This window comes from Typopeltis vanoorti, chromosome 2 (assembly GCF_054136105.1).
Source record: "Typopeltis vanoorti isolate ZY-2024b chromosome 2, IOZ_Tvanoo_1.0, whole genome shotgun sequence".
In the NCBI taxonomy this organism is placed as follows: domain Eukaryota; kingdom Metazoa; phylum Arthropoda; class Arachnida; order Uropygi; family Thelyphonidae; genus Typopeltis; species Typopeltis vanoorti.
Genome location: NC_143550.1, coordinates 114,421,596 through 114,448,195, shown reverse-complemented (window position 1 = coordinate 114,448,195; position 26,600 = coordinate 114,421,596). Strand labels below are relative to the sequence as shown.

The 26,600-nt window shown below is 35.8% G+C and overlaps 1 protein-coding gene across 7 annotated transcripts in view; it reads left to right on the top strand.

Moving 5' to 3' along the window:
* Positions 1–26,600, top strand: part of mTor (serine/threonine-protein kinase Tor) — an 816,233-nt gene that overhangs the window by 190,233 nt on the left and 599,400 nt on the right. For all 7 annotated transcript variants that reach the window (XM_090412780.1, XM_090412800.1, XM_090412771.1 and 4 more), the window contains 2 exons: positions 6,240–6,445; positions 13,104–13,226. In XM_090412780.1, coding sequence (XP_090268906.1) covers positions 6,240–6,445; positions 13,104–13,226 — 329 coding nt within the window. The remainder of the gene's footprint in view (positions 1–6,239; positions 6,446–13,103; positions 13,227–26,600) is intronic.

Sequence of the window (26,600 nt, the reverse complement as noted above, 5' to 3'; positions counted from 1 at the left end):
GGAAGGTCAGACGATTCAGTTGTCTTGATAACTTCAGCTTCATTTTACCGTATTGGCAGGCCTTGCGTGTGATGGAATCTCCATTGATGATTGTAATTCTCGTAGACAGACTTAGACGTTGGTTATGCATTACTAAATAACTTAAGGAATTAACAACGTACAAGAGAATATAAATTAAATTATACTTTAATATATATTTACAATATTTCGGCAACGTCATGTTGCCATCTTCAAAGGAACTTATGATAAAAGCACGTGCATGCAGGCACTACAACACAGTAACTGAGAATGAAGTGAGGATCCTATTATTTCCCTAAAAAACAATAGCTTCCTGTCCTGTAGGTATTCTTGGCCGTTGGCTGAAGGTCTGCTGATGTAAGCCTCCCAAATTTGGGGCAGTCTCATGCAACCAAATTTGTTGAGGTTTGGAAAGTTTCTTAGGGCTGAGGCTGATTCCATGAATACTCTTTCAAATTTGAACTTGCTATGGTGTATTACTGTAGCTTTCTTCCACCGTATTCTGTGGCTTGTATCCAGAGCATGGTCTCTGCAAGACCAGAGTGGCTGTACTTGTGAAACCGGATGTAGTGTTATACCCTGATAACCAAAAATGTAAAAATTTCGGTTATCATGGTGTAACAAGAAAATAAAAATATATAATCCTATGTAAGTAGCTAATACAAGATATTTAAAGACAGAAAATACGTTTGCATCCAAGAAAATTAATTATAGCAGAAATTGTTTAACTAAATAATAAAAAAGGTAATCTTATTACAAAAAAAAAGGATATGGAAAAAAATAGGTTAAGTATGACAAAGAAGATTAAAGATAAAATTTGTATGTGAGAGGCTAGTTTAACACTCGAAAAAAGGAGATTAAAATATTGAAGAAAATTCTAAAAAGGGGATTAATTTAGTATAGAGGCTAGCTTAAAACAAATGATGATCGCTCAAGGTCAATTTCCGAAGTGAGAGTCGTGTGCAAGGGACCGTAGCATGTTTTGGGCAGAAAAAACACGACTTTAATTGGTGAGTGAGATCGACTCCAGAAAGGGGGGGGGGGAAGAAATTGAAGAAGGTGCCGATAGGGGCTATGCAGATAAAAGGGTGAGGAAACCCCCCTCCCCACTAGGCTTTTTTTTTTTTCCCCTCAGAGTTTCTTCATGAAATTTTCGTATAGGTAACATGGGTTTTCCTGAGTGACGGCGTAGGAGTTATCTCCATCCGACGCAACAAGGAAACAAAGTGTGTGGGAATTTGATCCCGTATTCCTATCAAGAGATGAGGAACACCGTATAGTTACAAGAAGGAAGGAATTGTCTAAGTATCTCATCATCCAGTACTTGTATCGAGGGAAAGAAAACCCATACAGAAATCCGTGCCCACGTGATGAGTTCCATAATGATAGAATAGAAGATCCTGTGTGTGTCCTTTATTCAAGCACGAAAGGTATAGATCGTGAAAACCAGGGTTCATCCTAGAAAGGTACTGTAAAATCTTGTATCAATTGAAATCACATATAGTTGCAATCATTGTTAATTACTGGACAGTCAAAGATATACTAGGACTTAAGTACAAATCAGAGTAGAATGAGAGTAAACTAGTTTATATTATTTGATAAGCATTCATGTGCTAGAGATTTATGTATGCGCATGGTATTTCATATGAGAGTGTCTTAAAGGTCAAATGTATGTATGGGCATAGCGAAAGAATAGGTTAACCTATATTGTTTGTTTGTAAGTTAGATAAGGTAGACTGAATATAACATTAATGTCCATGGTATTATGACAATATAGAGCATTCTGACTAGTATAAGGTTAAGTAAAGTGTTAATTTGTTCCAGGATTATATGTGTATATCTATATGTACAAAGTCTGTTATGACAGCATGATCGCAAATTCCCACATCGGATTTTGCCCTAATACTTGTATTTTGCTTGTGTAATTTGTAATTTTATTCTTAGTATTGAATTGTGTTTTATATAATAGAAATTGAATTGTACCATGTTTAAGATTTTAAATAACCTTTTGTTCATTAATAATACAGTTGTCTGAAATTGCTGCCTAATGCACCATTTGAATAACGTATGAACCTAATCACGTGGGAAATTAATGTGTTAAGTTACGAGATAAAGAGTCATGACTGCTTAATTGTTTCACACTCAGACATATTTTTGTAATTGCTCCTTGTTTTCGAATTATATATCTTAAACTAAATGTCCTGAAAGGCGCAGCATAATATAAATATTAGGGACACTAAGGGGGAAAAAAGCTTAAATGTTTGAATTTTGTAATATCTCATGCATAGTTAAGTTTTGAATAAAGAAAATATAGAGATTCATTTGAAAGGATAAAAGAAAGTTTAATAATCGTAGATAGGGACACAACAGTAGTCCTTGTTCTGATATTCGCTCTCCTGCCTGTTTGGCCAAAGTAATACAGTTTACAGCTGCAAGGAACCTGGTATACACCAAGTAGGTCTAGGGGAAGTGGTCGGTCTTTAGTGGAGCAGATAAGGGATGCCAATTTTCTGTATCGTCTATAACAAGAAGTCAAGTCATGTTTTTTTAAGATTTTGGTAATTTTTTCCGAGGTGCCTCAAATGTAGGGAATGGTGATGGATTTAGAGTAATCCTTGTTGTGAAGGGGGAGAGGGGCGGGGTTGTGGTACAGGAAGATGGTTTAATATTAAATCTGGTGTTAGACAAGGATACACATTATCCCTGCTGTTATGCATTATCTATGTGGATCACATTATGATTAGCATCCAGGAATGTGTTAGCACAGGTAATGTCAGGTGGTATAGTCACTTAAACAGAATGGGAGAGGAAAGTTTAGCAAAACAAGTGTTCTCTGCCATGTTGGCAGGAAAAAGACCCAGAGGAAGACGAAGATATAGATGGATTGAGATGGTAAAAAGCTCCTTGGAAGACAGAGGTATAAGATCTGATAATGTTGGAGTCTTGACACTTAAACATTGCACAGATGATGGCATCTGTGCAATGCTGGCAAAACAGATCTATTTTATTGTGCGATATTGGTTGGTGCCTGTGTTATAAAGCACTATTGTTTGGATCAGTGAAAGCAATAGTTCATGTAACAGTGTTTTGCTGTTCAGATATGTCAGGAAATAGTAAGCAAAAGGTGTTGGTTATTGTAAAAAGGACCTGGCCTTGATGCTTTGAAGGAATTAGAATGGTAGCATTACAGTTCAGTACCATGCAAACAAAAATGTGTGGATGCCATCTGTATTTTTTAAGAAATGTTTAATGAGTTGGGACATGGAATTATAAAGGAAATTTATTTTACTGCTCCTTGACAACTGCTTAGAGGTCAGCACAAAAGTTAACTTTTTACAAACAATACAGTTTATGGCCTATAGTTTTTTTTTTTTTTTAGTAGGCTATGTTTATGGTAGGATAAGCTAGATCTTTCATTCTGAGTAATAAGTTAGAACTGTGTTTTGAGAGCATTAAAATTCACTAGATTATCTTCACTTGAGAATAGTGAAAAGAGCAGTATTTAAAAAAGTTGGCTATGGAAATTTTGAAGCTTGAATCATTTGCAAACTATAAGGTTTCTTGAATGAAGAAGAGGAGTAGAGAGCACCATCATCACCAAAATATTAACACTACAAACACAGGTCTGATGCCAAACCAGGATTATACCATCACATCGCCACCTCTTAATTTCATAGTTGGGTTATGTACTCTGGTAAGATACGTTCACTGGACATCCACCACACGCACCCTCTACTATCTGCTTAGTAGAGGGCGTAGCGTGATTCGTTATTCCATAACACATCTTCCAGTCCCACTGTATATGCTCTTTGCACCAATGAAGATGAACTAAGCTGTTTGTTGGTTTGGGTAATGTGAAGCTTGCGTATCTCACCACATGGATATAATAAATTTAGTTTAATCCTTTATCCAAGTGTGAGCAAACAAAGTTTGCACCTGAAAGTATCTTCAGGACTGGGGTAAAGTGGTACAACACCAGGGCACTCCTTGCAAAGGTGGAGCAAGATACCAACACTCCTATCTCAGTATCTCCCATAATGCAAAACACATCTCCTTGTGGATATGTCTGATGTTATGCATTAAGGGAAGGGCCACAACCCAGACTAGTTTAGACCTTTATTGAGGTCTCTTCAGTGGGAGCCAGGCCCAAGTGGAGATACCAGGCAGAAGCATTAGCAAGTCATCTCTACCTATAGGAGTTGCCAAATGGTGTGCCACCCTTTTTTAATAAATTACTCTGGATTTAGAGAAAGATGTTGAAAGTTTATTTTCCACTTGGTTAGAGTATAATAAATTTAGTTTAATCCTTTATCCAAGTGTGAGCAAACAAAGTTTGTGCCTGAAAGTATCTTCAGGTTAGAGTATCACTTGGTTAGAGTAAAATTTATTATACTCTAACCAAGTGAAAAATAAACTTTCATCACCACATGGAAACCCATGTTGTGAGCCTTGGTTCTGAATGGTTTTGTGCAGATTCATGTTCCAGTCAATGACTGAAACTCTGCATTCTACATGTTTATTATATTGGTATCTCCACTTGGGCCTGGCTCCCACTGAAGAGACCTCAATAAAGGTCGAAACTAGTCTGGGTTGTGGCCCTTCCCTTAATGCATAACATCAGACATATCCACAAGGAGATGTGTTTTGCATTATGGGAGATACTGAGATAGGAGTGTTGGTAGCTTGCTCCACCTTTGCAAGGAGTGTCCTGGTGTTGTACCACCTTACCCCAGTCCTGAAGATACTTTCAGGTGCAAACTTTGTTTGCTCACACTTGGATAAAGGATTAAACTAAATTTATTATATTCTAACCAAGTGAAAAATAAACTTTCATCACCACATGGAAACCCATGTTGTGAGCCTTGGTTCTGAATGTTTTGTGCAGATTCATGTTCCAGTCAATGACTGAAACTCTGCATTCTACATGTCAGCCAACAAATGGTGATTTTTACATATTATCTTTCACAGAAAACTCTATGGTCACTTTCGGTGAGTGTGGTGGGTCATCCACTGTTGGTCAACTTGCAGTTGACTCCCTGCTCTTCCATCTCAGTATTGTATCACTGATTGTTGACTTGGGATGGTCCAGTTTTGTTGATAATGTGCAGAACAGTTAGGCCTGCAACATGCCTTCCTATTACAATGCCTCTTTCAAACTTTGCCAGTTCCCTTATCACAGCCATTTCATCCCAACACAGTTGCACTGACTTGGGAGCATCATATTCTCTCCAATTTTCATTAGCTACAAATACATGGCACAATGCATCTTGCCTGTGGGGATTTCCATTGACTTCTTTAAAAGCAGTGTATATGTACTGATGGTGTATAGATATCTCTTCTGTCATCCAGATCTTACTAACACCTATAATTTTTGATCCATTTATTTGCTAAGAATTCCTAGTTTTTATTTGTGATGCTTTTGGTATTAGTCAACATGCGTGATAACTGACATTAAGGCTAGTAGTTATTCAAACACTTCTTTAAAACCTGACTCACAAGTAAGTAACTAGTTGATTCCTCAGCCACTATCCACTATCTATACACCACTATAGTACTGATTTTGTGGGATCATCCCTTTCATACTGTTTTTCTCTCTCTCTGGCATTACAATCACAATATTGAGCACTCACCTTAATGCATGTATTTCCAAACATTCATGGAAAAATAGCATATCTAGTTTCCCTAACTATTTATATTTACTCTTTCACATATGCTCCTGACATCAAATATGCTCAAGTGGAATTTGTTCTGCAAGTACAAATCCTCCCATCTACCAGAATTGCTCCACACATCAACATACTGCACACTGTTTCTGCTACATAGTCTGTTGTTGAATCATTTGCAGTCAAAAAGCAGTCTTCATAGGCTTTCATTAATTCATTTGTCTCTTGCCCTGTCAAAATATTCACAATCTTGACTCTTTTATTCTTCTTTTTTGCCTGTTCTCACTCCATCATCCTGGTTTTTTATATGTTTCATATAGACATTGTTTCATTAAATTAATAATTCTCTACTTGTTAATTAAATTTATTTTCATTCTTGATATGTTTTTGAATTTAACACCTAGAAGGTTTTTCATAATATCAAAGAAATGAAAATTTCACTATGAGTTCAAATTTTCTACTTTAATGTTTACAAAGGGAAAGCTTTCATTTATATGATGTATATTTTTCTGAATAAAAAATTAAAATAACCCTTGAACTTTTATTTGCTTCTCTTAGATTTAGATGTTCGCTATTGTGTACTAGCTTCATTAGATGAAAAGTTTGATGGCCATCTCAGTCAAGCAGAAAATTTACAAGCTTTATTTATTGCTTTAAATGATGAAACATTTGAAATCAGAGAACTTGCTCTCTGTACAATTGGTCGTCTAAGTGCTTTAAATCCTGCATATGTAATGCCCCCTCTTCGTAAAGTTCTGATTCAGGTAATGGTGTTCTTTAAAGTTATATTTTATAATAGTATTGAAATCTCTGCCAAATTTGAAATAATAACTAAATTTCTGAATAGTTCTGTTAATTTTGCTGACTTTTTTTGGTTTTCATAGCAGTTTATGATATGAAAAAATAAAATTAAAAACAAAGCAGAAATTGGGTTTATTCATATAAGGATTCTTTTGAGCATTTTTATATTGTATAGGAATTATCTTCTGTGTAAATCACCAGGATTGAACCTTGTCTTATCTCAATGCACCTTTCAGATCTTTGAACTGTGAGGCACAAAGATAGTAGCATATTCAGATGGAATATACTTAGGCATGTGAATAAGTGGCTTAGGTGTACCATATTTACAGTCAGAAGAAGATTAGGTTAACACAGAAATATGTTAGATATGCTCAGCATAATTAATCAGTTGTTTCAGGTCATGTAGTGAATAAAGGGTTCATTTCAGACAAATTATGGAGACTATGACCATGTTAGAAATAATTACTTTAATTTCCCGACATTTTGACCTTCATATATGGTCATCATCATCTGGAGTATACACATGTATACAGAGACAAGCTATATATGAGACATTTTCTTTGGATTTTATTGGACCAATTCTTTATAAATATATGCATATAATCGTCTACCAGTTTTGCCAGCTAGAGTCTGTCTGGCTTCTTCAGGATGAGAATGGTTACATTGACATTAAATGCTAAAACAGAAGAATGCAGTAATGACATTAAGAGCATAGAGCGTGGAGACTTAGTCATTGTTAGTAGATCACGTTTTATAGTTTTTCGTGAAATTGAGTTCTGCTAAACATAGTGAATTTATAAAACTTTTCCAAATGTCTTTTAATATCATGCCTTGATTTCTATTGAGATTGTCTCCTGTCTGGAGTATACCACTGCAGTCTGAAATCTTCTTCAGCATACTTCTTCTACATCTGAAATCTTCTTCAATGTACGGCATGGAGCATGTTGACATGTTCCATGCTGTACATTCCCAATCGATGGAATGGTTTGAAATCGAGAAATGATGGGTTAATCCTGAGATGTCTGTTCTGTTGTTGTTGACATCTCCTATATGTTCTTTTTTTCAGATTTCTAGGCTTCGTGATGTTTGGCCAATTAGTTCAGTCCACAGGGATGTTATATACACCTGCATACTTGTAGAAGGCAATGCAGTCCTTAGGAGATCTTAACATGTGTAGTTAAAATAGGTTTGAAGGCAACCCTGATGTTGAAAGACTTAATGATTTTTGCTATTTTCGTTAAGACTGAGCCGACATAAGGTATGATGATGGACGATGTATGCTGCGTTACTGAAGGTTGTCTCTGTGGGCTGTTTCTATACAGAATCTTTTGAATGATATTTTGTGGGTAACCATTTTTGGATAGAGTTTTTGATATGAGTGAGAGCTCATCAAGCAGATCTTTTTCTTCCATGATTATGTTATTAAAAAAAAAAAAATAGAGACAAGCTATATTACATTTCAAACAGTATGCCAAAATGACAATGATTTGATCAACAGTTATTCTACTGGCCTGACCTTGAGTGGGAAAAAATTAACTAACTAAATAAACAAATAAAAAACTTAAAATAACTACATCAAACTATTCTATTTATAACATCATCAGAGAACTATTTCAATTAGAAAAAATTCTGAAAGAAGGAACATAAACGGCACATTAAATTTAATAACTGTGTAAATCCAGCCTTTCTGATCATGCCCTGAATACTCTACATAGAATTGACTGGAAAGGCACATGTTGTTTACATCACACCAAAACGTGGTATGAACGTAAATTTGAGGAGGCCAGTGAAATTCTTATCAATCACACTAATCTTAATAATAATGATGGTCTAATAATCCCAAGAATATGGAAGGCACATATTCTACCCACATAACCTTTCTGTCTGAGCTAATTATAAACAGGACTGTACATGATTCAGGATCTTAACTCTAATATAACAACTCTCATTGTAAATTAGGACACCACTTTTGCTGTAATAAAACTATCTATATGAAATTGTTCTCTGATTATGTTATAAATAGAATATAGCTTTGATGTAGTTATTTATTTAATTAATAAAAATTTGTTTTTTTTTTACTAGAGGTCAGACCAGTAGAATAACCATTGATTAAATCATTGTCTCTTTGGCATATTGTTTAAAATGTAATATAGCTTGTCTCTGTATATATGTATATATATATATATATATATGTGTGTATACTTTAGATGATGACCTTAATATGAAGGTCAAAACGTCGGGAAATTAAAGTAATTATTTCTAACACGGTTGTAGTCTCCATAATGTGTCTGAAATGAATGCTCATTTCCTGTAACACTAAAGGAAAGTCAATAAAGGGAGTCACCTTTACATAAAACCAAATGGCATGAAAGATGCTTCTTTGAAGCATCTTTTATGCCGTTTGGTTGTATGCCATCTTTCATGCTGAGAAAGCAATGAGAAATTCATCCAACTTAATCTGTTTAAAGATATTGATGATTTGGTCAACAGTTTCATAGCTGCTATAGTAATCTGCTTATAACAATTCTAGTTTCTCTCTTCTGCATATATAATGCTGGTATAATTGTCTTGACTATGAGCTCCTATCTTCAGTACTTCAGATTTCATCTCCAGTAGTTCCCTTCCCCACTCAAACTCTTCTTGTTTTAAAGTTAAATGAAAAAAGTTACATTTGGTGACTCACCATTCATCAAACAGTACCAAAAACAGGCAAGTTTTCTGGACATCCTCAGAATATCAAGGCAAGATAATAATTTAAATCTTATTCTATAGCTGATCTTTGATTAGTTGGAAATAATTTAAATACTTGTCTTCCCTCAACCAAGATTCTACTGTGGCAGAGATCTGCAGGACTTGAATTATAATGAAACCAGACAGCATGTGTGTTTCTGCAAATTGGTGCTGACTACCTATTCATTTCAGCAAACATGATTCAGCAGTTTCTAATTACCTAAGAACCTCACCTTCTTGATTCAAGCTCTAGGTGCTAGATATGTTTTCTAGTCCAACAGAGGGGGGAGGTACCCATCATCGATTGGTGATGTGCAATATACAATCTCTCACCCAAAGGCACCCACCCCTCACGTGCGTGCACGCGTGCGCACACACACACACACACGCTTTTATACATGTCTTCTGCCAGATTTGAAAAATTGTGCATGTATGCATATATCAGTCTGCATACAATGAATACAATAAAGAAATTACAATATATGAACGATTACAGAATCTCTAGGTTATAGTAGAATGTGTTGGTAAGATCCAAGAGAGAAGGAATGTATTAATATTTTTCATGACCTTTCATATATTTCATTCATTTTTCCTTCATTTTCTTTCTTTTCCTGAATGTAATTTTTGAGAAATGCTGTATGAAGAAGGTTATTCCAGAGAATGTATTATCAAATGGCATTAAAGATAAAGGAGAGAAGCAGATTCAGTGGGTTTCAAGTTGCACTTTAAATTCGGGCTCTGTTATTACATATGTATGATGAAGCATTCACAGCCACCTCTGGCAACCCATTCCATCCATTTATAACAGTTGTTCCAAGAAAAAAATCATCAAAGCAAAAGCAAAAAAACCTAGTCCTAACATCCTTGCTGATCGCACTTTTATGCAGTTTGCAGGGGGTGACTCCTTGTTCTCTACCCTTCTTCCATGTGCTGAAAAAGAGTTTATTATTATTATTATTATACACCTCCAGGGTGTCCAAGGGCTCATTGAGGGAGGGCACCTACTCTACAACTCTCCGTCTCCACCAACCGCAACTACCTTCAACTACACCAATGCCATCTACTTCCGATCACCACCACTGTTTTCATAGACAATTACAAACATCCATGCCCGCAACGGGATTCGAACCTACAGCCTTTTGGCTGGAGATCGAGTACGCTAACCACTCGGCCAACCAGGCTGGCAGTGTCAGTTCTATAAAACCCCTTTAATAACTTGCATGTCCCCTCTTTTCTGCTGATAGTTTTTGAAGTCTACAGACCTTCAATCTATTCTCACAGGGAGCATTCCATAGACGAGCCACAATCTTCGTCTGCCTCTGGTCTATCTTCACCACTTCTGCATCTCCATGGAATCCAAGAAACTAGATCTGTGTGCAGTACTCCAAGGTAGCCTTATTAAAGTCTTATAAAGGGGAATAATAACCTCCCTATTTCTGCTTGTCAGTGTTCTTCAACAACCACATAATCTGATGTGCTGTTTTGGCCACCTTTTCACTGTTTCTTAGTTTTCTTCAATACCCCTGGAACATTTTGCCACCATTAACATTTATCTTTTATAAAACTTATGAAAGAATGAAAAATGGAAGAATAGTGCACTCAAAATAATGGTCGTTTTCATAATCCATCACACCATATTTCATTGGTATATAACTTGCCACTCATTGCTTATGAATGCTGCTTATTAGTTTATTCTGTGCTGATGTAAAGTAGTACATCTCTCACCCTTTCATCGTTTCACTTTTATAATATATTATACACCTTATATTCAAGTTTCATACTTGAATATAAGGTGATTTTTACTTAAATGTTGTCATGAATTGGTAACAGGGGGTTACTATTCAATTTTCTGTACTCTTTTACAAGAGCATCTTGTCTGCTCAAGTTCAGTGGTGCAATGTTGCTCAAAGTTGGAAGCAAGTAGAGGGGAGTGGATTTGACACGGCCTGTTGTTGTCCTCATTTCTGCATTTATTTGTGTGTTGATTTTCTTGATTTGAGGACTGTTTAGCCATACTGGTGAGCAATAATCTGCTGCAGGCCCAACGTGGAGCATTGCAGTGTAGTAACAGAAGAACTCTGTCTAGTACTACACATTATGGGTTCTTATCTTTAACGAGATATTCTCCAAATGTCTTTTGAATGATAGTATTCTATGTTCTTCTACATGGATGTCCTTGTGAAAAATGGACCAGGCTAACTGGAATATTTTTTCACATCTTGTAAGATGTAATGCTGTGAATTAGTCAGTCAAATGCATAATCATTGAAACAGTGAAGTATACGACAGATTGTATTGTCCAGGAAAAAACAGCTGCAATTCCAAAAACATCACCTCATTTTTCACTGTATTCAAGAGCATGAGGTATGTTTCATAAATACCCATACCACATCAAATCTAATTTTTTTTCAAATGTGCTTGGACTAAAGCATGCTATGTTAATGTCAGTCAAAAATAATCTTTGGTTCCAATTTTCTTCATCGATTAATCAAACAACCAATGTAAACATTGTATGAGGTAAAATCTGGAAAATGAAAGGTAGATAGAGGGCACCATTTGTGTCTCTCTTGGAATATAATGGATATGTTTTTGCTGATCCCAAAGTTATTGCAGACACTTTGGGAGAAAATTTTGCTAGAATTTTTGTGACAGTTTCATATCCTCCTGAATTTTTGATACTGAAAGAGCAATGGGAGAAACAACACTTAAACTTTTCTATAAGTGGATTAGAGCTGTACAATCAATCAGCTTTTTGTTAAGGAGGAACTAAAAAGAGCTCTGTTTTCGTCTCGCACTAATGCAGTAGGTCTTAATGGCATCCAGTATGAGATGATAAATCTAACATCATCTTGTATGAATCGCCTTGTTTTCCTCGAAATATTTACAGAGAAAGAGTTTCCAGAATCTTGGCATAAGTCAGTTTTTAATACCAACTCAAAACCAGGAAAAGTAACCAACACAAGCAAACAGTTATCAACATATTGCTCTGGCTCGTTTTCTGTGTAAGATATTAGAGAAAATGGTAAATGCTAGGCTTCTCTGGTACTTAGAAAGCAGTAAACGTCTTTGCAACACACAGTGTGGCTTTTGTAGACACCATTCAGTGTTGGACTATTTGGTCCATTTAAAATGTATAAGAGATGCATTCCTGAAAAGAGAACACCTGGTTTCATTTTAACATAGGTGTTAAAATGCACCTTCCTGTGTTTATTAAAAACTTTCTGTCTAGCTAAGTCTTCCAAGTTCCAAGTGGGAGTATGCTAGCTTGGCCATACCACCAAAACAGGGTGGTGTGTTGCTCTTTGCTGTCAGAATTAATTCAGTCACTCAACAGCTTCCTCCCACTGTAGGCAGTAGGATGAAGCTGCATATTTTGATGATTTCACAATTTAGTCTCACTCTTTCACCATTCTCTTTGTGGGCTCCTTGTAATGGGTTTAGATTTCCAGCAGAAAAAAAAGTGTCTGTATACACTTCTGCTAAAAATGCATTTTTCACCCAGAACCTAAGTTAAGAATCGGACAAAGTATTATTCCAGTAGCAACAGAAGGAAAGTTCTTAGGACTTATCTTTGATGAGCTTACATTTCTTGCACACCTTCGTCAACTTAAGGAAAAGTGCATGTGAATCTTCTTTACACTTTATTCTGAAATGGTAAATTGCAATTTTTTTTCCTTCTAAAGTTGAGTTGTATCAGTAATCTTAAGGCCCTACTGAAAGTAGTTCCTGTATCATAGCTTTTGCATTATGAATATAAAATTAGTTGTTGAAAATAATGGCCTTATTGAATCACTCCTTTGATATATGTTTGAAATAAACTTTTTTGAGACTTTCTTACAATTTGTAGATCTTTTCAGTTTACAAATGAATTATATTAATTTTTTTCATATAGATTTTGACTGAATTGGAACATTCTGGTGTAGGACGTAACAAAGAGCAGAGTGCAAAAATGCTTGGACACCTGGTTGCTAATGCACCACGATTAATTCGTCCCTATGTGGAACCTATATTAAAGGTATAATGAATTGAAAGTATAGTTTCTACTGTACTTTGCATTTTGATTAATAATGCTTAGACTTTTTTTTTTTTTTTTTTTGGTGTACTATAAATGATAAAAGTAAACTGTAAGCTTCAAAATAAATTATGTAATTATTTTAGCTACATTGCTAAAGTAAATTATTACTCTGTATCTAGCACTGTGATGTCTTGTTGATTTAGTTATTATGGAATAGAAATTTTATTGATCATAACATTAACTCCATAATTGGTAACCAGAGGTATCACGGTTCATTTAGTTTTTTGCAAGTTTAATTTTGCTGTCAGCAGATTATACCAGAGATATTGTAACATGATATAAAGAGAATATATGTACATATTCCATAAGTGAAGTTAACTGTAATATTTAACAAAAATTAAACGAAACTAGATAATTCTAATAAGAAAATTACAAATAAGACTTTCTTTCTTTAATAATGTTTGTTGTTTTTGACTTGGGATAATTTAGCTTTATTTGTGCCATTTCTGATAATATAAGTAATCACTTATTCCCAATAATCAAGGTATTCAGAGTACAGTAATCTGCTGGTTACCTGGCTACACTGGGAAAGCAATTTGCTGCTGTGATAATTGAAGTACAATTACATGGTGCTGTATAAAAGTTTGTTTGACATACAGGGGTTGGTTAATCGAAGAGTCATTGTTTTGAAGGTCAGAATAAATGGATTACCATATTTTAATATTAACATTCATGTATTCATCATTCAATAACATTCAATATTATATTGACATTCATTTATACTTTTATGGTATTACTCAACATAAAAAGGATAAATAAGATATTTCTTTAACTGGTTGATATTTCTGTCTTTTTAACTAGCATCTTCAGAGCACGACTACTCGTCATCATGTAGAAGTGAAAATAAGTGTAGGAAACACTTTAGATTGTAGACAAAAGACCAGGTCAGGACCTAAAATCCTAACTTGGTGCCATCTGTCCCGTCAAGTGGCTGACTCCATCCAAGAGGCTGACTATTATGGATCTCCACCTGAGATCCATAATGTGCAGTAGAAAGATAAGATGAGGCTCTAATCTCTTCCATCTTGAAGAGAGTATCTTATGTCTGTAGATTTGTTCATGGGGGGTGCCAGTTTGCCTGCTTTGAGGGATGAAAAACCCAAGTTTCAAGGAGGAAAAAAAAAACACTCTACCTCTGTATGAAACCAGCTATCTCACGTTTAATTGAAATACCCTGATAAAGGTTCTTCACATCATAGATGGGATTTGAAAGTCTTTCCAATAAAAGGGCTTCGTTGAAGCCACCTGAGCTAATTAGGAGCATGGTGCCATCGAATATTGTATAAATAGAAGCATTATAGTTTCTGGAATGGAGTTGATCTGAGCCTGTCTGTCCACAATGCTTTGGACAGACATGCTGGGTTTGGCACACTTCAGCATTAGTTCTAGTTCTGTAGTCATAAATTTTTATTTTTTTATTTTATTTCCCATTTTGCCAGTTTTAATTCTTCCTCTTTCTTTCAAAGTATGTATATTTGTGCACATGTGATGTATGAAATATGTATATGAAATGTTAGAAGTTTTGGCAACTCGTATAGGGAAATATGACTTCTCCATTGCTTCCACCTTAGTATCACCACCTCTGGGTCTGACTCCTACTGACGAGACCTCAATAAAGGTCGAAACCGGTCTGGGTAGTGGCCCTTCCCTTAATGCATAGCATTATACATGTCCACAAGGAGATGTGCTTTGCATTATGAGAGATACTAAGACAAGTAGTAATGAGAGCTTGGTCCATCTTTACCACGAGTTGCCTCAGTCCTGAAGATACTTCAGGTGCAAACTTTGTTTGCTTACACTTGATAAAGGATTAAACTAAATTTATTATGTATATGAAATGCAATTTCTAAATTAATATATTAAGCTTCATTTCATTTGATATTTACCTTTAGCTTTTGACCTCAACTTCCTCAAATCTTGATTGTTTTATAGAAATTAGTGATTTAATTTTTAACTATGTTTGTGATGATTCTTTGCATGAGACTACTATATCAGCATATTACTATGAGAGTTAAGTGGTCTATGACAACATAACAGGTTAAAAAAAAATGTTAGAGCAATCACAAATGTGCACAATGAGAATTGAATGGGAGTGTGGAATTTTTGCCTAATATCTTAATGTCCTGACTATGCCTGCTGCACCCAGCAGGCATAGTCAGGGCATTAAGACATTATAGCCTGTTTAGTTTGATTTGTAAAGGATAAGCCTTTCAAATTTTGGCAGTTTTTACCTAATTTGTTTAAATTAGAAATGTTCTGTAGCACACATGCTGATTTCCAGAATAGCCTTTCATTTCTGAAAAGGCATCTTTTTTTTAAGATGGTGATTTTTCGTATCTTACTATTGCTCTGGCTTTATTGATTTACCAATATATAATTTTGGTGTTCTTTCCATATAGTTGAGGGCCTATCAGATTGCATATAATAGGCTAGCTTATGTTGCTAGGTATCATGTGAAGGAGAAAAGGACATAACATTGAAAACTTCAAATTTTTTTTACATTATAGGCCTGATAAATAGAATCTCACTCCATATCTTGTACAAAAAGAAGCACGCTTAAAAATATACAATACTTCAGCAGCACTTACATTATTATACGACAGTGAAATCAGGCAATAAATAAATAAAATAAACAAAGAATAAAATCTCTATTGTACAATGAAACCTGTGGAGAATTCATGACTAAACAAACACACGTAATAACCACAGTAATATATTTTAATAAGTAAATATTTCATCCTAAGTATAGGATGAAATATTTACATAGGACATATAGGATGCCCTATGCTTCCTATTTACATAGGACATATAGGATGCCCTATGCTTCCTATTTACATAGGAAGCATAGGACATCGTCAGCACAGTTAATTCAAACAATACTATGAATAACATACATTTAGGGCGCATGATTACAATGGAATCCCAATATGTGTGCAGTAGCATGTTATAGAATTAAATTAAAATATATCTGGAGGGGAAACAATAGATTAAATTAAAATAAGATACCATATATAAAAATTATTTTACACAATTTTGTATGACAATTTCCCATACTTTACGAATAATAAGAACATCATTATGGTTTAGATTTGGTCTGTGAAGTAGGGCTTCAACACTTGCTTTATATAAAGATCTATGTAGAAGGTTGGTCTTTTTCCAATGGATCCTATGTGGTTTGGGTTTTCAACTCTTGCGTGAAGCCAGATTTCTGCAGTTTGATAAGACGGATATGGTCTTGATGTTCTGAAATGCATTTATGAACAGATCTACCTGTCTGTCCATAGTAAGACAATTTACAAGAGTGTGGAACCTCATACATGCCAGGTAGCATCAGAGGTGAGAGTTTGTCTTTAGGAGAAGGTAACAAGTTATAGATCTGGTTGATTGGTTTGTAGGTAGTAGCAAGTTTGTATTTCTTCATAATTTTTGAAAGGCGCTTGGAGATGCCTTTGACATAAGGTATGGGAATCCTACGGGCTTGTTCATGTCTAGGTTGATGTGTCTTCTGTCTATTTCAAGCCAACATTTTCAGGTCGCTACATTCACAATTCTTCTGCTCATCATCCATCTCAAAAATTTGGCATAATCAAATCATTAGCAACCAGAGCACACAGATTTTGCTCCTCTGAAGAATCTCTAAACCGAGAAATGGAAATAATCAAAAATACAGCCTTACTAAATGGATATAATATTAAAACAACTCAAAAAAAATCATCAGTCACTTCCCCACTCATCATTTTCCCCACACACCATGATTTTGCACATCTGTTGTTTCACCAAGTAAAACTCTCTTCACCTAAATGTCCTAACTCCAAACAGAGTCAAGTGCAATACTTAACCTGGTTTCCTTGATTCTGCAAGCCATTCTCTCACTGATTAAAATTTTTCCATTCATCTAACTCAATCTAACAATTTGAGTCAAATGCAATACATCAGTCATACATAACCTCTCTCTTCTATCCAATTCAAAACTGTGCACTGTTTCTCTTACTCAGTGTACACATTGCCTCATTTACAGTCTGGACTTCTCGTTCACTCCTGTCATGTCAGCAAGACACTTAAACTTTACTTTCTCATTTTATCATTTTAGCTTCTTTCAGTTACTCTTTCTCATTTCCTTTTTCATTCCATACTTTTTGCTTTTTTGAATAATTTGTTCTGGCCAAAATTATTCCTTAGCTGATCAGCTTTATTTTTCTCATGATTTTTGGTAGCTAGTTGTCATAGTATTACAGCATTTTTTTTTAGATATGCCTCAACAAATTGCATAAGCATGGGTTACATTCATTTTTGTTCCCTCCAATAGACACATTATTTCAGGACTCAGGGAGAGGAGGGAGGATATAAAATTATATTGGAAATTTTGTGCTTTGAATTCTTATCATAATTTGTTGAGGCATTCCAATTTTTTTCTTTTTGGAGCAAAGAAGAAAAACATATCTAATTTATGCACTTCACTTACTGGCTGCTGGCTGGATGAAATTTGGAATTTAGGATATACACCAAAATATGTCTACTAGTTCAGTTTTGGTTCATTTTTATTGCCAAAATGATTCAATCAGATATTACTAATTTTGCACTGATTGGATGGCATATTTATTATATGTGTTATTATGTGCATTTGGAGTAGTATAAATACATGTTATATGTCATTAATTTCCTTTTATAATCCACACATGCATACAGTATACTTTATAAACCTATTTTTTTATCTTACAGTTGCTAACCCCATGTATAAAATGAGTAGTGCAAGCAGGAAAAAAAGTTCGTCAGTATTCAGAATGAGTATTTGAAGTTTGGTACCCGCTGCTCAGGATGAATGGTCACCATTCTATCTATTGTGCAAACACTGTTTGACCAATGAATCAATGAAAAAAAAGTCATCTTGAAGCACATTTAAAGGCAAAATATAGCACTTATGTGACCCTATGATTTGAACCAATTTCAATCTCTAAAGGAGAAGTTTGAGAAAAGATCAACAATAGACTCATTGTTCTCTGTATGAACTGCTACCCAGAATTCTACTCTTGAAGCCATTTGTTTCTTCTCCACCTCTTTCTCATCCCAAAGAAACCCACTGACCAGATCTGCACACAATAGTCAAGATGGTGTTTTACCAAGCCTCTGTAAAGAAGTATAGTGATAGCCTGCTTGTCTCTGCACTTCAGGTTATTCTTTAGCACCCAAGTAATCTGATGAACTGCTTTAGCCACTTTTGTAATATGCCATCTAAACTTCAACTCCCTATCCACCAACACCCCCAAATCCCTGGCTTCATCAATTTCCTGGAGTATAGTTCCATCAGTGTGGTACACACCTGGTAATCTTTTCACCTCAAAATGCATAAACTTGCACTTAACCACATTAAACTAACATCTATTTTCTGCGCAGACTGCGTCTATCCAAATCACCCTACAAAATTTTATCATCATCTTTATTACTTATTGCTCTACCCAATTTGCATCATCGGCAAACGACAGTTCCTATATCGTTAATGAAGAAATGAAATAGTAGTGGCCCATGAACAGAGCCCTGCAGCATGCTTCTTGTCACAGGCTTTCTCTTGGACTCTACTCCTGAATAAACTACTCTCTGATATCTCTCCATCAGCCACCCTCTTATCCACTTCGCAAACTGTATATCCATCTCCATGTGCTGCAGTTTACTGATTTCAATTCCATGCAGTATCTTGTCAAAAGCTTTTGCAAAATCCAGCAGTATCACTGTAAACCCACCTTTATCCAACTCAGCTGTCACTGTATTATAAAACATGAGCAAGTTACTGAGGCAAGATCCATCCTTCACAAAACCACTCCCCCCCCCACACACACACCTCATGTATTATACCATTTTTGCTTATCCATTTCTGTATACTTCTGATATACCATCATATCCTAGCTATATTCACATCAAGGTTCTGTAATATGCTTTGCAGCTTCAGTTTGTTTACCTCGGTTTCTATATAAGCCTTTGCCTCTCTTGTTACTGCAGTGACTCCACCTAGATGATATACTCTTGCATTGTGTTCACTTAGTAATTCTATTATTTCTCCTGATTCATTAAAATCATTCTGCCATAAACGTCCTTCCTTTTATTTGCAACATATCAAAAGAACTCTTTAGGGTTATCTTTGGCCTGCAGTGCTACTTTTCATGCTCTGCTTTTGTCTTTCTTATCACACTGGTTACCCTTAAGGCCTGTGCTTTGTACTTCTGGTCACATTTCCCCTTGAATTCCCTCAACAATTTTTTTTTTATAGCTCCAGCTTAATGATAGTATTCATCCATTTAACTCCCACTTGATTTATTTTCCTGACTCTAGGTATGCAATCCGGGGTGCTTAAGGGTCAAAGCTGTATAACTGAGAGGAGACCTCCACATAGCCTTTAAAGGAATGCGGAGAACCGACCAGGGCTTCTGACCTAATGTCCAATCCTCACCTTCTCGTGGTGCACCCTGTTGGGTATCTACTTTGATACTGAACGAACGAGGATGGGCTACCAATTTGGGATTTAGCCGACCAAATTGTATACTTATTGGTTAAACCAAAATAAAAAATGATGGTACAACATGACAAAATTTAATGCCGGCTGGGGCGTCGCCCGGTTAAACAAGGCCCCCGTTGTTTTCGCCAGGGAACCAGGGCGAACAGCAAAAAGTCAGCTACTGGAACAAATCTGAAAACAAACCCCAACTCAACATCACCAGAGTTAAAGATCGGTACTATCAACGTAAGAAGCCTGAATGGCAAAGAAATGGAGCTAGCTGAGGAATTAGATAAGTACCAGATCGACATAATAGGGGTGACTGAAACAAAAAAGACCAAAACTGGTGAGATCTTTCTGAGCAATAAATACAAAATGTTATATTCAGGCAATGACAATCAAGGAAAAGAAGGAGTAGCCATAGTATTCAACACAAAATACGAGGCTAATCTTCTTGAATGGCAGTCAGTCTCAGGCAGTCAAATATGAGAATGGGGAACTGGACAATGAGACTTATTTGTGCCTATGGTCCCACAGAAGGTTCTACTAAGGTAGAAGTGGAGTAATTTTTTGAGGCTTTAGAAAAAGCAACTGACACAATGAAAAAGGAAAAGTTAGTCCTTGTTGGGGATCTAAATAGTAGAGTAGGAAATGATTGTGAGACATACAAAAATATTTTGGGAAAATTTGGAGAAAAGAGCAAAGCTAATAATAATGGCAAATATCTGTTGGATTTCTGCTCAGGACATGGACTGGTTATTACTAACACCATGTTCCAACATAAAAATGTGCATAAATTCACATGGAGAGAAGAGGCTAGGAATAAGAAAAGTCTCATTGACTATGTTATTGTTGATAGTGATGTTTTCTCCCGGGTGCAGGACACCAGGGTGTACAGAGGATTTGAAATTGGAAGTGATCACTATTTAGTCTTGAGCAGGATAAAATTGAATTTCATATTGAAAAGAATAACATGTAAGAAAGTTTTAAAGCGAATAAAAGTTGAGCAGCTCTTAGATGTGAACTGTAGACTAAAATATAGAAATATTATTGAAAAGAAAATGAAAGAGTTTGAGAACAGGAATCAAACCTTGGAGATTCAGTGGCAAACTCTGAAGGAAACATTGATTGATTCTGCCAGAGAGGCATGCGGTGAGGTTGTGTGCAAGGATAAAAAAATCAGAACTCCCTGGTGGACACAGGAAGTTAAAGAGGCAGTGAAGGAAAAGAAGAAAGCATATCAAAAGCTCCTGGCAAATAAGTCAGCTTTTACTCTTACAGAATACAGAGACAAATGTAAGAAAGCTAAACAGTGTGTAAAACTAGCTAAACAAAAGTCATGGGAGGACTTTGGCAAGAATATAGAAAATAAATATCAAGAAGGTGGCAAAATATTCTGGAGATTGTTGAAGAAGCTTAGGAATGGAGGAAAGAGTGCTGTAAAAGGAATTAGAGATGATAAAGGTGAAATGAAAACAGGAGAAAAAGATATCCTTGAAGTATGGAGTAATTACTTTGAAAAACTGCTAAATGAAACAAGCAGTGATGACAGCACAGTGATAAAAAACACTGACCAGGCATGCAGTCAGGAATATATATCCATACTTGAAGTAGAAAAAGCCATCAAAGGCTTGAAATGTGGAAAGGCAGCAGGAGTAGATGATATTCGACCAGAAATGCTGAAGTATGGTGGTATAAGAGTCTTACAGTGGCTGCACTGCATAGTTTAGAAAGCCTGGACAGAGGGACGAATTCCCGATGATTGGAGTAGAGCTCTCATAGTACCCATATATAAAAAGGGAAATAAAACTGAATGTGAGAATTACAGAGGTATTTCCCTACTGAGTGTTCCTGGCAAGATCTATGCAAGTATACTTGAGAAACGGTTGAGAAGAATTGTGGAAGAAAAGCTTGGTGAAGAACAAGCTGGATTCAGGCCAAATAGAGGCTGTCAGGATCAGATCTTCACTTTACGACAAATAGTCGAGAAAGCATGGGAATATAACAAAGATCTGTATTTAAGTTTTGTCGATTTGGAAAAGGCATATGACAAGGTGCCAAGAGAGAAGCTATTCAATACGATGCAGTTATATGGTGTCAATGGGGCATTATATCAAGCAATACTTAGTCTTTATTTAAGTAGTGAGTCAGCAGTTAGAAATGAAGGAAGTACAGGAAGATGGTTTAATGTTAAATCTGGTGTGAGACAAGGATGTACATTATCCCCTCTGTTATTCATTATCTATATGGATCACATTATGAAGGAATGTGGTATTAAACCTGATATCAAAATTGGAGATGTTAATGTCAGCTCTTTGCTTTATGTGGATGATGTTATACTTCTAAATAAATCCGCTACAAGTCTGCAAGATTCTCTGACTAAATTGAATAGCTGTTGTAATAGATATGGTATGAAGTTTAGCAATAAAAAGACAAAGACAATGAAAATAGGCAGAATCATTGAAAATGTCAACTGTGTTGTGAATGGAGAACCTGTGGAACAAGTAAAACATTTCAGCTACTTAGGCACAATTTTTACTGAAGATGGTAAACTAAATATAGAAATAGACAACAGAATCAGCAAAGCTGGTATCGTGGGAAGTCAATTGAATAAATTCATATGGAATAAGAAAGAAATTAGTCGGAACACTAAATTAGCTGTATACAAGACTGTGTTCAAACCAATTTTAACTTATGGATCTGAGAGCTGGGTCAGAAGTAAAACACTTGACCAAAGACTAGAGGCTGCAGATATGAGAGTCCTGAGAAAGATTAGAGGCATGAACAGATGGCATCAATGGCAATATCATATTAAAAATGGGGATATTAGAAAAGAACTTGACATTGTCAGCATCCAGGAATGCTTTAGCAGAGCTAATCTCAGGTGGTATGGTCACTTAAATAGAATGGGAGAGGAAAGATTAGCAAAACAAGTGTTCTCTGCCAGGTTGGCAGGAAAACGACCCAGAGGAAGACCAAGATATAGGTGGATTGATGCGGTACAAAGTGCCTTAGACGATAGAAATATAAAATCTGATAATGATAATATTGGAGTCTTGACAAGTGACAGTCTGATTTGGAGGGAAATTGTAGATAGGAAGTTAGTAATGATGTAATTTTTTCATGTAGTACTGTCATATCCTGTACACCCCTTGAGGGTACATGGCAGGATTTTGATGATGATGATGAGGTATGCAATCCGCTGTTACTGCCCTCAAACACTCCTTTATCACTTCCCATGCACTATCAACAATTAGCAGTTGCAGTTTCACAATGCCATGACACCGATCCAAGTAATTTCTTATGCTTGTAAGTTTAACTGAAAATTCCACACATTTAGCCACCTCCCCATATGATCACTCTCTCTATTTAGTGGCAATATGCTCATATTGGTTATAGACAAATTCTTGGATGCAATTACTAGATTTCATCATCAACAAATTCCTGACATGTACCCTCAAGGGGTGTACACGATATGATAGTACTACATAAAAAATTTACATCATTACTAAATTCCTATCTACAATTTTCCTCCAAATCAGCCTGTTAAATGTCAGGACTCCAATATTATCAGGTCTTATATTTCTGTCTTCTAAGGCACTTTTTTACTGTAACAATCCACCTATATCTCCTCTGGGTCTTTTTCCTGCCAAACTGGCAGAGAACACTTGTTTTGCTAATCTTTCCTCGCCCATTCTGTTTAAGTGACCATACCACCTGAGATTAGCTCTGCTAACACATTCCTGGATGCTGACAATGTCAAGTTCTTTCCTAATATCCTCGTTTTTAATATGATATTGCCATTGATGCCATCTGTTGACGCCTTTAATCTTTCTCAGGACTCTCATATCTGCAGTCTCTAGTCTTTGGTGAAGTGAAAATTCTGACCCAGCTCTCAGATCCATAAGTTAAAACTGGTTTGAACACTGTCTTTTGAACAATGTATACAGCTAATTTAGTGTTCTGACTAATTTATTCCATATGAATTTATTCAGTTGACTTCTTACTATACCACCTTTGTTAATTCTGTTGGCTATTTCCATATTTCATCTACCATCTTCACTAAAAATCGTGCATAAGTAGCTGAAATGTTGTATTTGTTCCACAGGTTCTCCGTTCAAAACACAGTTGGCATTTTCAACAATTCTACCTATTTTCATTGTCTTTGTCTTTTTAATGTGACCTTCATACTATATCTATTACAACAGTTATTCAATTTAGTCAGGGAATCTTGCAAACTTGTAGCGGATTTATTTAGAAGTATAAAATCGTCCGCATAAAGCAAGAGCTGACATTAACATCTCCAATTCTGATATCATGTTTAATACCACTTTCCTTCATAATGTGATCCATATAGATAATGAATAACAGAGGAAATAATGTACATCCTTGTCTCACACCAGATTTAACATTAATCCATCTTCCTGTACTTCCTTCAATTCTAACTGCTGACTTACAACTCAAATAAAGACTAAAGTATTGCTTGATATTATGGCCCATTGACACCATATAACTGTAGCATATTGAATAGCTTCTCTCTTGGCACCTTGTGATATGCCTTTTCCAGGTCAACAAAACTTAAATACAGATCATTGTTATATTCCCATGCTTTCTCAACTATTTGTCGTAAAGTAAAGATCTGATCCTGACAGCCTCTATTTGGCCTGAATCGAGCTTCTTCTTTACCCAGCTTTTCTTCCACAATTCTTCTCAATCGTTTCTCAAATATACTGGCATAAATCTTGCCCAGAACCCTCAGTAGGGAAATACCTCTGTAATTCTCACATGCAGTTTTATTTCCCTTTTTATATATGGGTACTATTAGAGCTCTACTCCAATCATCAGGAATTCGTCCCTCTGTCCAGGCCTTCTGAACTATGCAGTGCAGCCACTGTAAGACTTTTATACCACCATACTTCAGCATTTCTGGTCAAATATCATCTACTCCTGCTGCTTTTCCACATTTCAAGCCTTTGATGGCTTTTTCTACTTATGTATGGATATGTATTCCTGACTATATGCCTGCTGAGTGTTTTTTAACACTGTTCTATCACTGCTTATTTCATTTAGCAATTTTTCGAAGTAATTACTCCATACTTCAAGGATATCTTTTTCTCCCGTTTTCATGTCAACTTTTATCATCTCTAACTCCTTTTACAGCACTCTTTCCTCCATTTCTAAGCTTCTTCAACAACCTTCAGAATATCTTACCACCTTCTTGATATTTATTTTCCATGTTCTTACCAAAGTCCTCCCATGGCTTTTGTTTAGCTAGTTATACACAGTGTTTCACTTTCTTACATTTGTCTCTGTATTCCGTAAGAGCAAAAGCTGACTTATTTGCCAGGAATTTTTGATATGCTTTCTTCTTTTCCTTCACTGTCTCTTTAACTTCCTGTGTCCACCATGGAGTTCTGATTTTTCTATCCTTGCAGACAACCTCACACATGCCTCTTTGGCTGAATCAGTCAGGGTTTTCTTGAAGGTTTGCCACTGAATCTCCAAGGTTTGGTTCTTGTTTTCAAACTCTTTCATTTTTTTTTCAAGAATCTTTGTGTATTTTAGTCTACAGTTCACATCTGAGAGCTGCTCAACTTTTATTCACTTTAAAACTTTCTTACATGTCATTCTTTTCAATATGAAATTCAATTTTATCCTGCTCAAGACTAAATAGTGATTGCTTCCAATTTCAAATCCTCTGTACACTCTGGTGTCCTGCACCAGGGAGAAAACATCACTATCAACAATAACATTGTCAATGAGACTTTTCTTATTCCTTGCCTCTTCTCTCCATGTGAATTTATGCTAATTTTTATGTTAGAACTTGGTGTTAGTGATAACCAGTCCATGTCCTGAGCAGAAATCCAACAGGTCTTTGCCATTATTATTAGCTTTGCTCTTTTCTCCAAATTTTCCCAAAATAGTTTTGTATATCTGACAATCAGGAAATGACAGTCAAGGAAAAGAAGGAGTAGCCATAGTATTCAACACAAAATACAAGGCTAATCTTCTTGAATGGCAGGCAGTCTCATATCAGAATGGGCTAATATCAGAATGGAGAATTGGACAATGAGACTTATTTGTGCCAGTGGTCCTACAAAAAATTCCTCACTTCTACCTTAGTAGAAGGCTCTACTAAGGTAGAAGTGAGGAATTTTGTGATGCTTTAGAAAAAGCAACTGATACAATGAAAAATAAAAAGTTGGTCCTTGTTGGGGATCTAAATAGCAGAGTAGGATGTGATTGTCAGACATACAAAACTATCTTGGGAAAATTTGGAGAAAAGAATAAAGCTAATAATAATGGCAAATACCTGTTAGGTTTCTGCTCAGGACTGGTGCTATACACTGATAAAAATTTGAACATAAAATATTTCATCTTATCTTTGTATAACAGAGTGAAAATACAATAAGAAACATTATACTATGCTTGCCTCTGAGTATTAAAATAATGCATTGTAAATATGGCAAATATTTCATACTATGAGAATACAAATAAGTATGCATTTTGTACCACTCACAAATTACTTAAATAATAATGGAAGTGTAGACCTTTAGCAAAGTTTAATAGAGCATTGTGTACTAAGAGATATAGAATGTTAGCACAAGTTCAAGATGGGGGGGTGAGGTGAAGTCCAAAGGTCACGGAGCAGCAACACGAAGGAGCTGTTCGCCCAAAGCAATAGCGTGCCGTCAGCGCACCTGGGAGATAGCAGAGAAAGCTGGATGCCGTGACATGAGCCCACGTGAGTGCGTTGGGTGGACATTGCGGAATGTGAGAATCGCAGAGTAAGAAAGGTGAAAATATAAGCGTCTGTCAACCCTGAAAAA